General features: G+C 44.4%; 1 protein-coding gene and 1 non-coding gene across 2 annotated transcripts in view; both read right to left on the minus strand.

The window, feature by feature from the left end:
- The window catches only part of LOC135507189 (huntingtin-like), a 202,380-nt gene that overhangs the window by 136,292 nt on the left and 52,803 nt on the right, over nt 1-13,285 (minus strand). The window contains 9 exon segments of the mRNA XM_064926776.1: nt 299-522; nt 1,546-1,623; nt 4,412-4,522; nt 5,156-5,283; nt 6,174-6,294; nt 6,939-7,141; nt 9,822-9,979; nt 11,184-11,329; nt 11,530-11,650. Coding sequence (XP_064782848.1) covers nt 299-522; nt 1,546-1,623; nt 4,412-4,522; nt 5,156-5,283; nt 6,174-6,294; nt 6,939-7,141; nt 9,822-9,979; nt 11,184-11,329; nt 11,530-11,650 — 1,290 coding nt within the window.
- LOC135507274 (small Cajal body-specific RNA 14) lies at nt 1,387-1,516 on the minus strand. Its single transcript, XR_010450636.1, has one exon. It is a non-coding gene; the product is annotated as a small Cajal body-specific RNA 14 (non-coding RNA).

Consider the following 13,285-nt stretch of genomic DNA (forward strand, 5'->3'; position numbering starts at 1 on the left):
TGTGTGTGTGTGTGTGTGTGTCTGTTTGTGTCTGTGTGTGTGTGTGTGTGTGTGTGTGTGTGTGTGTGTGTGTGTGTGTGTGTGTGTGTGTGTGTGTGTGTGTGTGTGTGTGTGTGTGCGTGCGCGTGCGCGTGCGCGTGCGCGTGTGTGTGTGTGTGTGTGTGTGTGTGTGTGTGTGTGTGTGTGTGTGTGTGTGTGTATATAACCCTGGTGTGTGTGTGCGTGTGTGTGTGTGTGTGTGTGTGTGTGTGTGTGTGTGTGTGTGTGTGTGTGTGTGTGTGTGTGTGTGTGTACCCACCCAGACGCGTCCTGCTCCTGCTCAGCCTGCACCATGTTCCTGAGGCTGGCGTCGGCCAGGGCCTGGGTGAAGTGTGTGTAGGGAGCCATGAAGCAGTAGTGATAGAGGCCAGGTGTCAGGCTGGACGAGCCCAGACGGAGAGCCTTCCCCTGGGAGCGACTCGGACCGCCCTGGGCCCCCTCGTACTGGGAGGCGAGGTTGGTACCAAACAGCGTCTTCAATAACTGGCGGGAGAGAGGAATGGTTGAAACGGTACCTTCACGTTCCCATAATTCCCTGGGTTTTCCAGAAACACGATTTGCAGATTCCCAGAAATTGGAAGGAATAAATCAGGACATTCTGGGAATGTTTAACAACATTTTTCAACCCGAAGGTGACAGGATATTAAAATCACACACACCAAACTACCCTGTCTTATCCCTCAAAGCACACACTGACCTCTCACTCTCTCACTGACCTCACACTGACCTCTCACTCTCACACTGACCTCTCTCTCACTCTCACACTGACCTCTCTCTCACTCTCACACTGACCTCTCTCTCACACACACTGACCTCTCTCTCACTCTCACACACACACTGACCTTTCTCTCTCTCACACACACACTGACCTCTCTCTCTCTCACACACACACTGACCTCTCTCTCTCACACACACACTGACCTCTCTCTCTCACACACACACTGACCTCTCTCTCTCTCACACACACACTGACCTCTCTCTCTCTCACACACACACCGACCTCTCTCTCACACACACACCCCGACCTCTCTCTCTCACACACACACCGACCTCTCTCACACACACACCGACCTCTCTCACACACACACCGACCTCTCTCTCTCACACACACACGACCTCTCTCTCTCTCACACACACCGACCTCTCTCTCACACACACACCGACCTCTCTCTCACACACACACCGACCTCTCTCTCACACACACACACTGACCTCTCTCTCACACACACACACTGACCTCTCTCTCACACACACACACTGACCTCTCTCTCACACACACACACTGACCTCTCTCACACACACACACACACAACATCTCTTCAGACAGTCTCTTCTGAACGTTAGTGTTTTGTATAGAACCATCGCACAGGGAGACCGATATCTCTCAGTCCCTGTCGGCAGGTACCAATCTCACTCTGTGGTGAGTCTTAGAGACTACAGTACACTGACCAGTACAGTAGTCATTACACTGACCACCACACACACACACACACACACAGTACAGACCTGTTGAACACAGACCGTGGCCATCAGAGGTTCCCTGGAGAAGCAGAGTTTCAGATAGCTGAGGACCTCTTCCACACACTGATGGATCAGACAACAGTAATCAATACATCATGAAACTACAACTATTAACTAATCAATACATCATTAAACTACAACTATTAACTAATCAATACATCATTAAACTACAACTATTAACTAATCAATACGTCATTATACTACTGCTATTAACTAATCAATACATCATTATACTACAGCTATTAACTAATCAATACATCATTAAACTACAGCTATTAACTAATCAATACGTCATTATACTACAGCTATTAACTAATCAATACATCATTATACTACAACTATTAACTAATCAATACATCATTATACTACAGCTATTAACTAATCAATATATAATTATACTACAGCTATTAACTAATCAATACATCATTATACTACAGCTATTACCTAATCAATACATCATTAAACTACAACTATTAACTAATCAATACATCATTATACTACAACTATTAACTAACTACTATCTAATCAATACATCCTTATACTACAACTACTAACTAATCAATACATCATTAAACTACAACTATTAACTAATCAATATATCATTATACTACAGCTATTAACTAATCAATACATAATTATACTACAACTACTAACTAATCAATACATAATTATACTACAACTATTAACTAATCAATACGTCATTATACTACAACTATTAACTAATCAATACATCATTATACTATACAACTATTAACTAATCAATACATCATTATACTATACAACTATTAACTAATCAATACGTCATTATACTACAGTTATTAACTAATCAATACATCATTATACTACAGCTATTAACTAATCAATACATCATTATACTATACAACTATTAACTAATCAATACATCATTATACTATACAACTATTAACTAATCAATACGTCATTAAACTACAACTATTAACTAATCAATACGTCATTATACTACAACTATTAACTAATCAATACGTCATTATACTATACAACTATTAACTAATCAATACGTCATTATACTACAACTATTAACTAATCAATACGTCATTATACTACAACTATTAACTAATCAATACATCATTATACTACAGCTATTAACTAATCAATACATCATTATACTACAGCTATTAACTAATCAATACGTCATTATACTACAACTATTAACTAATCAATACATCATTATACTATACAACTATTAACTAATCAATACGTCATTATACTACAACTATTAACTAATCAATACATCATTATACTGTACAACTATTAACTAATCAATACGTCATTATACTACAACTATTAACTAATCAATACATCATTAAACTACAACTATTAACTAATCAATACGTCATTATACTACAACTATTAACTAATCAATACATCATTATACTATACAACTATTAACTAATCAATACGTCATTATACTACAACTATTAACTAATCAATACATCATTATACTACAGCTATTAACTAATCAATATATAATTATACTACAGCTATTAACTAATCAATACATCATTATACTACAACTATTAACTAATCAATACATCATTATACTACAACTATTAACTAATCAATACATCATTATACTACAACTATTAATTAATCAATACATCATTATACTACAACTATTAACTAATCAATACATCATTATACTATACAACTACTAACTAATCAATACATCATTATACTATACAACTATTAACTAATCAATATACATCATTATACTATACAACTACTAACTAATCAATACATCATTATACTACAACTACTAACTAACTACTATCTAATATATTAATTATCATATAATTAATCATAGTTGTGCTTTCATACATCAGATTCTGGCATTGAGGCCGTGTATCGACTTCAGGATGTGGAAATAAGGTCCTTTATCTACTTCCCCAGAGTCAGATGGACTTGTGGACCCCGTGTTTACGTCTCTGTGTCCAGTATGAAGGACGTTAGAGGTAGTATTTGCGAGTCAATGCTAACTAGCGTTAGCGCAATGACTGGTGGTCTACAGGTACAGTAGCAATGCTTAAATGCCAGAATCTCGCAGTATCCCTTTAAGGTTATCAATATGAAAGGTGTTTTAACATGTTTATGGACATGAATAAGAGTGTTAATACTCGTTTATAAACATGAAGTGTTAACTAGTTTATAAACGTGAATAAGAGTGTTATAACTAATTTATAAACATGAATAAGAGTGTTAACTGGTTTATGAACATGAAGAGAGTTAACTGGTTTATGAACATTAAGTGTTATAACTTATTTATGAACATGAATAAGAGTGTTATAACTTGTTTATGAACATGAAGAGTTTTAACTGGTTTATGAACATGAATTAGAGTGTTATAACTGGTTTATGAACATGAATAAGAGTGTTATAACTGGTTTATGAACATGAATAAGAGTGTTATAACTGGTTTATGAACATGAATAAGAGAGTTATAACTGGTTTATGAACATGAATAAGTGTGTTATAACTGGTTTATGAACATGAATAAGAGTGTTAACTGGTTTATGAACATGAATAAGAGAGTTATAACTGGTTTATGAACATGAATAAGAGAGTTATAACTGGTTTATGAACGTGAATAAGAGAGTTATAACTGGTTTATGAACATGAAGAGTGTTAACTGGTTTATGAACATGAATAAGATAGTTATAACTGGTTTATGAACATGAATAAGAGTGTTATAGCTGGTTTATGAACATGAAGAGTGTTAACTGGTTTATGAACGTGAATAAGAGTGTTAACTCTTATGAACATGAATAAGCGTGTTATAACAGGTTTCTAGGAGGTGTATTAGGGTCGCTGTGACCTTTCCGATGTCGTGTAGCGTGGCCATCTCTAGCAGCTGAGACAGGACGTCCAGCGTAGAACGCAGGAACCCTCCGAACTTCTCGTTGGTGCTGTGGAGGTCCAACGTAACCTAGGAAACACACAACAAACATCAACAAGTCAACAACAACAACAACATTGACAAGGACGTAAAGAAAACAAGTGTAGTAAGTGAACTGCAGTTTTATGAAGTGTCAGAACTCATGTTGGTTATTTCACACGTGAAAACATCCAGGTTTGACTATTCTGATATTTCAGTGATTCAGAAAAGACAAACTCCAAGAGTCTAATGTGTAGTTGATGACTAGGAGTGTGTGTGTGTGAGAGTGTATGTGTGTGTGTGTGCCTTATAGTTGGTGTGTGTGTGTATGTGTGTACCTTATAGCTGGTGTGTGTGTGTGTGTGTGTACCTTATAGTTGGTGTGTATGTTTATGTGTGTGTGTACCTTATAGCTGGTGTGTGTGTGTGTGTGTGTGTGTGTGTGTGTGTGTGTGTGTGTGTGTACCTTATAGCTGGTGTGTGTGTGTGTGTGTACCTTATAGCTGGTGTGTGTGAGTGTGTGTGTACCTTATAGCTGGTGTGTGTGTGTGTGTGTGTACCTTATAGCTGGTGTGTGTGTGTGTGTGTGTGTGTGTACCTTATAGCTGGTGTGTGTGTGTGTGTGTGTGTGTACCTTATAGCTGGTGTGTGTGTGTGTGTGTGTGTGTGTGCGTGCGTGTGTACCTTATAGTTGGTGTGTGTAGCTTTGAGGACGTCGTACAGTTTGAGGTAGGTGGGGAGATGATAGAAGCTTCCCAGGGTTGTGGACTTGTTGACGTTAGCCGTGGACCCCGAGCTGTCCGCTGGCCTGCCTGCTCACAAACAGGTCATGAAGAGAGGGATCTTTGTGAACGGAAGCCCTGGGTTACGTTTCCTTCACACGCCTTTGACTGAAATCGTTCATTAACGAAGGACTAAGAAACAGACTGAAGTTAAAAATAATCAAACTGGTCAGACTGGTCAGACTGGTCAGACTGGTTAGACTGGTCAGACTGGTCAGACTGGTTAGACTGGTCAGACTGGTCAGACTGGTCGGACTGGTCGGACTGGTCGGAGAGGTCAGACTGGTTAGACTGGTTAGACTGGTCAGACTGGTTAGACTGGTCAGACTGGTCAGACTGGTTAGACTGGTTAGACTGGTCAGACTGGTCAGACTGGTCAGACTGGTTGGAGAGGTCGGACTGGTCAGACTGGTCGGACTGGTCAGACTGGTCGGAGAGGTCGGACTGGTCGGAGAGGTCGGACTGGTCAGACTGGTTGGAGAGGTCGGACTGGTCAGACTGGTTAGACTGGTCGGAGAGGTCAGACTGGTCAGACTGGTCGGAGAGATCAGACTGGTCGGAGAGGTCGGACTGGTCGGACTGGTCGGAGAGATCAGACTGGTCGGAGAGATCAGACTGGTCGGAGAGGTCAGACTGGTCGGAGAGGTCAGACTGGTCAGACTGGTTAGACTGGTCGGAGAGATCAGACTGGTCGGAGAGATCAGACTGGTTAGACTGGTCGGAGAGATCAGACTGGTCAGACTGGTTAGACTGGTCAGACTGGTCGGAGAGGTCAGACTGGTCGGAGAGGTCAGACTGGTCGGACTGGGTACGTATCCTTTGACTGAAGTTAAAAAGAATCCGTTGTTTCTATGAAGTTAAAAGTCTGTGTTTACATGTTTCACACAGAGCAGAAGTCGCCAGGAAGTGGACTACTGTACCAGTGTTGGTCTCGCTGCCTTTCTTAGGGCTCATGGGAATGTTGCTTGGCTCTGCGACCTCCTTGCCTTTCCTTCTGATGGGGCTGAGGGAGGGAGCGTTGGCTAGGGACGGCAGGGTGGCCTGGAGGGACAGAGAGGACAACACTGAGGGAGGGAGCGTTGGCTAGGGACGGCAGGGTGGCCTGGAGGGACAGAGAGGACAACACTGAGGGAGGGAGCGTTGGCTAGGGACGGCAGGGTGGCCTGGAGGGACAGAGAGGACAACACTGAGAGAGGGAGTGTTGGCTCGGGACGGCAGGGTGGCCTGGAGGACAACACTGAGGGAGGGAGCGTTGGCTAGGGACGGCAGGGTGGCCTGGAGGGACAGAGGACAACACTGAGGGAAGGGAGTGTTGGCTCGGGACGGCAAGGTGGCCTGGAGGACAACACTGAGGGAGGGAGCGTTGGCTCGGGACGGCAAGGTGGCCTGGAGGACAACACTGAGGGAGGGAGCGTTGGCTAGGGACGGCAGGGTGGCCTGGAGGGACAGAGGACAACACTGAGGGAAGGGAGTGTTGGCTCGGGACGGCAAGGTGGCCTGGAGGACAACACTGAGGGAAGGGAGTGTTGGCTCGGGACGGCAAGGTGGCCTGGAGGACAACACTGAGGGAGGGAGCGTTGGCTAGGGACGGCAGGGTGGCCTGGAGGGACCGCTTATCCCTTTGTATCTCTGATTTCCACATTGTTTAGACACACACACACACACACACACACACACACACACACCTTGACGACGGGTCCGGGCGGCGTGTCGTCCAGCACGTGGGCACAGATGTTGAGTATCTTGAGGATGTGAGAGAAGAGTTGTTCCACCAGGACCACCAGGGGGCGCTCCCCCACCGCTGCCCAGGGCTCCTCTGTCTTACCGGGGACCGGCCCTCCCTCCTCCTCCCCAGCCCAGGGACTACACATGCACTGTGGAGCCGTCGCTGAATGAGAAGAGCGTTATACAGTGTCTGCGTCTGCTAAATGACTTAAATGTAAATGTAAAATGTAATACAGCTTGGTTTCATGTTGGGAAAACGACAGCTGAATGTTGTCATTGTGGTATTTGATTAGGATCCCCATTATCTGTTTCTATAGCAGCAGCTACTCTTCCTGGGGTTTATTAGGATCATTATCTGTTTCTATAGCAGCAGCTACTCTTCCTGGGGTTTATTAGGATCATTATCTGTTTCTATAGCAACAGCTACTCTTCCTGGGATCATTATCTGTTTCTATAGCAGCAGCTACTCTTCCTGGGGTTTATTAGGATCATTATCTGTTTCTATAGCAGCAGCTACTCTTCCTGGGGTTTATTAGGATCATTATCTGTTTCTATAGCAGCAGCTACTCTTCCTGGGGTTTATTAGGGTCATTATCTTTCTATAGCAGCAGCTCCTCTTCCAGGGGTTTATTAGGGTCATTATCTGTTTCTATAGCAGCAGCTACTCTTCCTGGGGTTTATTAGGATCATTATCTGTTTCTATAGCAGCAGCTACTCTTCCTGGGGTTTATTAAGATCATTATCTGTTTCTATAGCAACAGCTACTCTTCCTGGGGTTTATTAGAATCATTATCTGTTTCTATAGCAGCAGCTACTCTTCCTGGGGTTTATTAGGATCATTATCTGTTTCTACAGCGGCAGCTACTCTTCCTGGGGTTTATTAAGATCATTATCTGTTTCTATAGCAGCAGCTACTCTTCCTGGGGTTTATTAGGATCATTATCTGTTTCTACAGCAGCAGCTACTCTTCCTGGGGTTTATTAGGATCATTATCTGTTTCTATAGCAGCAGCTACTCTTCCTGGGGTTTATTAGGGTCATTATCTGTTTCTATAGCAGCAGCTACTCTTCCTGGGGTTTATTAGGATCATTATCTGTTTCTACAGCGGCAGCTACTCTTCCTGGGGTTTATTAAGATCATTATCTGTTTCTATAGCAGCAGCTACTCTTCCTGGGGTTTATTAGGATCATTATCTGTTTCTATAGCAGCAGCTACTCTTCTTGGGGTTTATTAGGATCATTATCTGTTTCTAAAGCAGCAGCTACTCTTCCTGGGGTTTATTGGGATCATTATCTGTTTCTATAGCAGCAGCTACTCTTCCTGGGGTTTATTAGGATGCCCATTATCTGTTTCTATAGCAGCAGCTACTCTTCCTGGGGTTTATTAGGATGCCCATTATCTGTTTCTATAGCAGCAGCTACTCTTCCTGGGGTTTATTAGGATAATTATCTGTTTCTATAGCAGCAGCTACTCTTCCTGGGGTTTATTAGGATCATTATCTGTTTCTATAGCAGCAGCTACTCTTCCTGGGGTTTATTAGGATCATTATCTGTTTCTATAGCAGCAGCTACTCTTCCTGGGGTTTATTAGGATCATTATCTGTTTCTATAGCAGCAGCTACTCTTCCTGGGGTTTATTAGGATCATTATCTGTTTCTATAGCAGCAGCTACTCTTCCTGGGGTTTATTAGAATCATTATCTGTTTCTACAGCAGCAGCTACTCTTCCTGGGGTTTATTAGGGTCATTATCTGTTTCTATAGCAGCAGCTACTCTTCCTGTGGTTTATTATGATCATTATCTGTTTCTATAGCAGCAGCTACTCTTCCTGGGTTTATTAGGATCATTATCTGTTTCTACAGCAGCAGCTACTCTTCCTGGGGTTTATTAGGATCATTATCTGTTTCTATAGCAGCATCTACTCTTCCTGGGGTTTATTGGGATCATTATCTGTTTCTATAGCAACAGCTACTCTTCCTGGGGTTTATTAGGATCATTATCTGTTTCTATAGCAGCAGCTACTCTTCCTGGGGTCTTATTAGGATCATTATCTGTTTCTATAGCAACAGCTACTCTTCCTGGGGTTTATTGGGATCATTATCTGTTTCTATAGCAGCAGCTACTCTTCCTGGGGTTTATTGGGATCATTATCTGTTTCTATAGCAGCAGCTACTCTTCCTGGGGTCTTATTAGGATCATTATCTGTTTCTATAGCAACAGCTACTCTTCCTGGGGTCTTATTAGGATCATTATCTGTTTCTATAGCAACAGCTACTCTTCCTGGGGTTTATTAGGATCATTATCTGTTTCTATAGCAGCAGCTACTCTTCCTGGGGTCTTATTAGGATCATTATCTGTTTCTATAGCAGCAGCTACTCTTCCTGGGGTTTATTGGGATCATTATCTGTTTCTATAGCAGCAGCTACTCTTCCTGGGGTTTATTGGGATCATTATCTGTTTCTATAGCAGCAGCTACTCTTCCTGGGGTTTATTGGGATCATTATCTGTTTCTATAGCAGCAGCTACTCTTCCTGGGGTTTATTAGGTTCCCGGACTGTGTTAATGTTAAGGTAGTAATTATGTCCTAATAACGTTGTACTAACGTTCGACAGGTTTGTAAAGATCGTACCGAGTGTTGTAATAAGATTTTATGAAGGTTGCAATACCGCGAGACACCTTAATAACATCAAGCAGGTGTATACAGGTGTGTTAACATTATAATAACATCAACCAGGTGTATACAGGTGTGTTAACATTATAATAACATCAAGCAGGTATATACAGGTGTGTTAACATTATAATAACATCAAGCAGGTGTATACAGGTGTTGTGTTCAGGTACGTACCAGCGAGCAGGTTCCCGGCCAGCAGCAGAGCATCTTGGTGAGCAGAGAGGTCCAGAGGAAACCAGGCAGAGGACAGTAGAGACATCATCATGTTAGCCATCCCTACTGTTAGACTCCTCCTCCCTTCCTCTAACGGACCTGAGCCGGGCTGGGAGAGGCTGGGAGAGAGACAACATCATGTTAGACTCCTCCTCCCTTCCTCTAGCGGACCAGAGCCGGGCTGGGAGAGGCTGGGAGAGAGACAACATCATGTTAGACTCCTCCTCCCTTCCTCTAGCGGACCTGAGCCGGGCTGGGAGAGGCTGGGAGAGAGACAACATCATGTTAGCCATCCCTACTGTTAGACTCCACCTCCCTTCCTCTAGTGGACCTGAGCCGGGCTGGGAGATGCTGGGAGAGAGACAACATCATGTTAGACTCCTCCTCCCTTCCTCTAGCGGACCTGAGCCGGGCTGGGAGAGGCTGGGAGAGAGACAACATCATGTTAGCCATCCCTACTGTTAGACTCCTCCTCCCTTCCTCTAGCGGACCTGAGCCGGGCTGGGAGAGGCTGGGAGAGAGACAACATCATGTTAGACTCCTCCTCCCTTCCTCTAGTGGACCTGAGCCGGGCTGGGAGAGGCTGGGAGAGAGACAACATCATGTTAGCCATCCCTACTGTTAGACTCCTCCTCCCTTCCTCTAGCGGACCTGAGCCGGGCTGGGAGAGGCTGGGAGAGAGACAACATCATGTTAGACTCCTCCTCCCTTCCTCTAGTGGACCTGAGCCGGGCTGGGAGAGGCTGGGAGAGAGACAACATCATGTTAGCCATCCCTACTGTTAGACTCCTCCTCCCTTCCTCTAGCGGACCTGAGCCGGGCTGGGAGAGGCTGGGAGAGAGACAACATCATGTTAGTCATCCCTACTGTTAGACTCCTCCTCCCTTCCTCTAGTGGACCTGAGCCGGGCTGGGAGAGGCTGGGAGAGAGACAACATCATGTTAGCCATCCCTACTGTTAGACTCCTCCTCCCTTCCTCTAGCGGACCTGAGCCGGGCTGGGAGAGGCTGGGAGAGAGACAACATCATGTTAGCCATCCCTACTGTTAGACTCCTCCTCCCTTCCTCTAGCGGACCTGAGCCGGGCTGGGTGAGCGTGTACCTGTGTGTGTGTACCTGTGAGGGCGTGTACCTGTGTGGGCGTGTACCTGTGTGGGCGTGTACCTGTGTGGGCGTGTACCTGTGTGAGCGTGTACCCGTGTGAGCGTGTACCCGTGTGAGCGTGTACCCGTGTGAGCGTGTACCTGTGTGAGCGTGTACCTGTGTGAGCGTGTACCCGTGTGAGCGTGTACCCGTGTGAGCGTGTACCCGTGTGAGCGTGTACCTGTGTGAGCGTGCCCGGGAGCGGTTGAGGTTGGATCGGTTGGGGTGTGTGACGGTGGAGCTGACGTAACCACAGTGCCAGCCCGTACTCCAGGTGCATGCTGGGTAGGTGGTGGTCAGAAGATGCAGCGCCTCACAGCAGCCAAACTACACAGGAAGGGAAAAAAAGTTTGATAATTCCACGAATGAACAACAGAGGACGAGAAGTTTCCTAAAATGAGACAATGAGGTATGTTGAGCTTTGTCCTGGAGGGGATGGACGGCTGGCCTACGGAGGAGGACACCGAGGATACTCACTGTGAGGGCCCTAGACGAGGAGGTGTGTGTGTGTGTGTGTGTGTACTCACAGTGAGGGCCCGTGACGTAGAGGAGGTGAGAGCGTGGGACACGGCAGAGACGACTCTTGACAAGTTATTCTCCACAGTGACGTCTGACACTCCCTGAGACAGGTTATAACCACGATACGTCCTGACATAGAGAGAGACAGACATAGAGAGAGAGAGACAGAGAGAGACAGAGAGAGACAGAGAGAGAGAGAGAGAGACAGAGAGAGACAGAGAGACAGAGAGACAGAGAGAGAGAGATACAGAGAGAGAGAGACAGAAAGAGAGAGACAGAGAGAGAGAGACAGAGAGAGAGAGACAGAGAGAGAGAGACAGAGAGAGAGAGACAGAGAGAGAGAGAGACAGAGAGAGAGAGACAGAGAGAGAGAGACAGAGAGAGAGACAGAGAGAGAGACAGAAAGAGACAGAAGAGAGAGAGACAGAGAGAGAGACAAAGAGCCAAAGAGAGACAAAGACAGAGAGAGAGAGAGAGAGAGACAGAAAGAGAGAGACAAGAGAGACAGAAAGAGAGACAGAAAGAGAGAGACAATGAGAGAGACAGAGAGAGAGAGAGAGAGAGAGAGAGAGACAGAGAGAGAGACAGAGAGAAAGACAGAAAGAGAGAGAGAGAGACAGAGACAGAGAGAGACAGAGAGAGAGACAGAGAGACAGAGACAGAAAGAGAGAGACAGAGAGAGACAGAGAGAGAGAGAGACAGAGAGAGACAGAGAGAGAGAGACAGAGAGAGAGAGACAGAGAGAGAGAGATGACAGCAGCACAATTAGACCCAACCAAATCATGAGAAAACAAAAAGATAATTACTTGACACATTGGAAAGAATTAACAAAAAAACAGAGCAAACTAGAATGCTATTTGGCCCTACACAGAGAGTACACAGCGGCAGAATACCTGACCACTGTGACTGACCCAAAATTAAGGAAAGCTTTGACTATGTACAGACTCAGCGAGCATAGCCTTGCTATTGAGAAAGGCCGCCGTAGGCAGACATGGCTCTCAAGAGAAGACAGGCTATGTGCTCACTGCCCACAAAATGAGGTGGAAACTGAGCTGCACTTCCTAACCTCCTGCCCAATGTATGACCATATTAGAGAGACATATTTCCCTCAGATTACACAGATCCACAAAGAATTCGAAAACAAATCCAATTTTGAAAAACTCCCATATCTACTGGGTGAAATTCCACAGTGTGCCATCAGAGCAGCAAGATTTGTGACCTGTTGCCACGAGAAAAGGGCAACCAGTAGAAGAACACGCACCATTGTAAATACAACACATATCTATGCTTATTTATTTTATCTTGTGTCCTTTACCATTTGCACATTGTAAAAACACTGTATATATATATATAATATGACATTTGAAATGTCTTTATTGTTTTGAAACTTCTGTATGTGTGATGTCTACTGTTAATTTTTATTGTTTATTTCACTTTATATATTATATACCTTACTTGCTTTGGCAATGTTAACACATGTTTCCCATGCCAATAAAGCCCCTTGAATTGAATTGAATTGAGAGACAGAGAGAGAGACAGAGAGAGAGAGACAGAGAGAGAGAGACAGAGAGAGAGACAGAGAGAGAGACAGAGAGAGAGAGAGAGAGAGAGAGACAGAGAGAGAGAGAGAGAGACAGAGAAAGAGAGAGAGAGAGAGAGCCAGTTAGCTGGTAGTAGATCGAACCAGCCAGTTAGCTGGTAGTAGATCGAACCAGCCAGTTAGCTGGTAGTAGATCGAACCAGCCAGTTAGCTGGTAGTAGATC

This window comes from Oncorhynchus masou, chromosome 20, assembly GCF_036934945.1.
Source record: "Oncorhynchus masou masou isolate Uvic2021 chromosome 20, UVic_Omas_1.1, whole genome shotgun sequence".
Classification (NCBI taxonomy): Eukaryota; Metazoa; Chordata; class Actinopteri; order Salmoniformes; family Salmonidae; genus Oncorhynchus; species Oncorhynchus masou.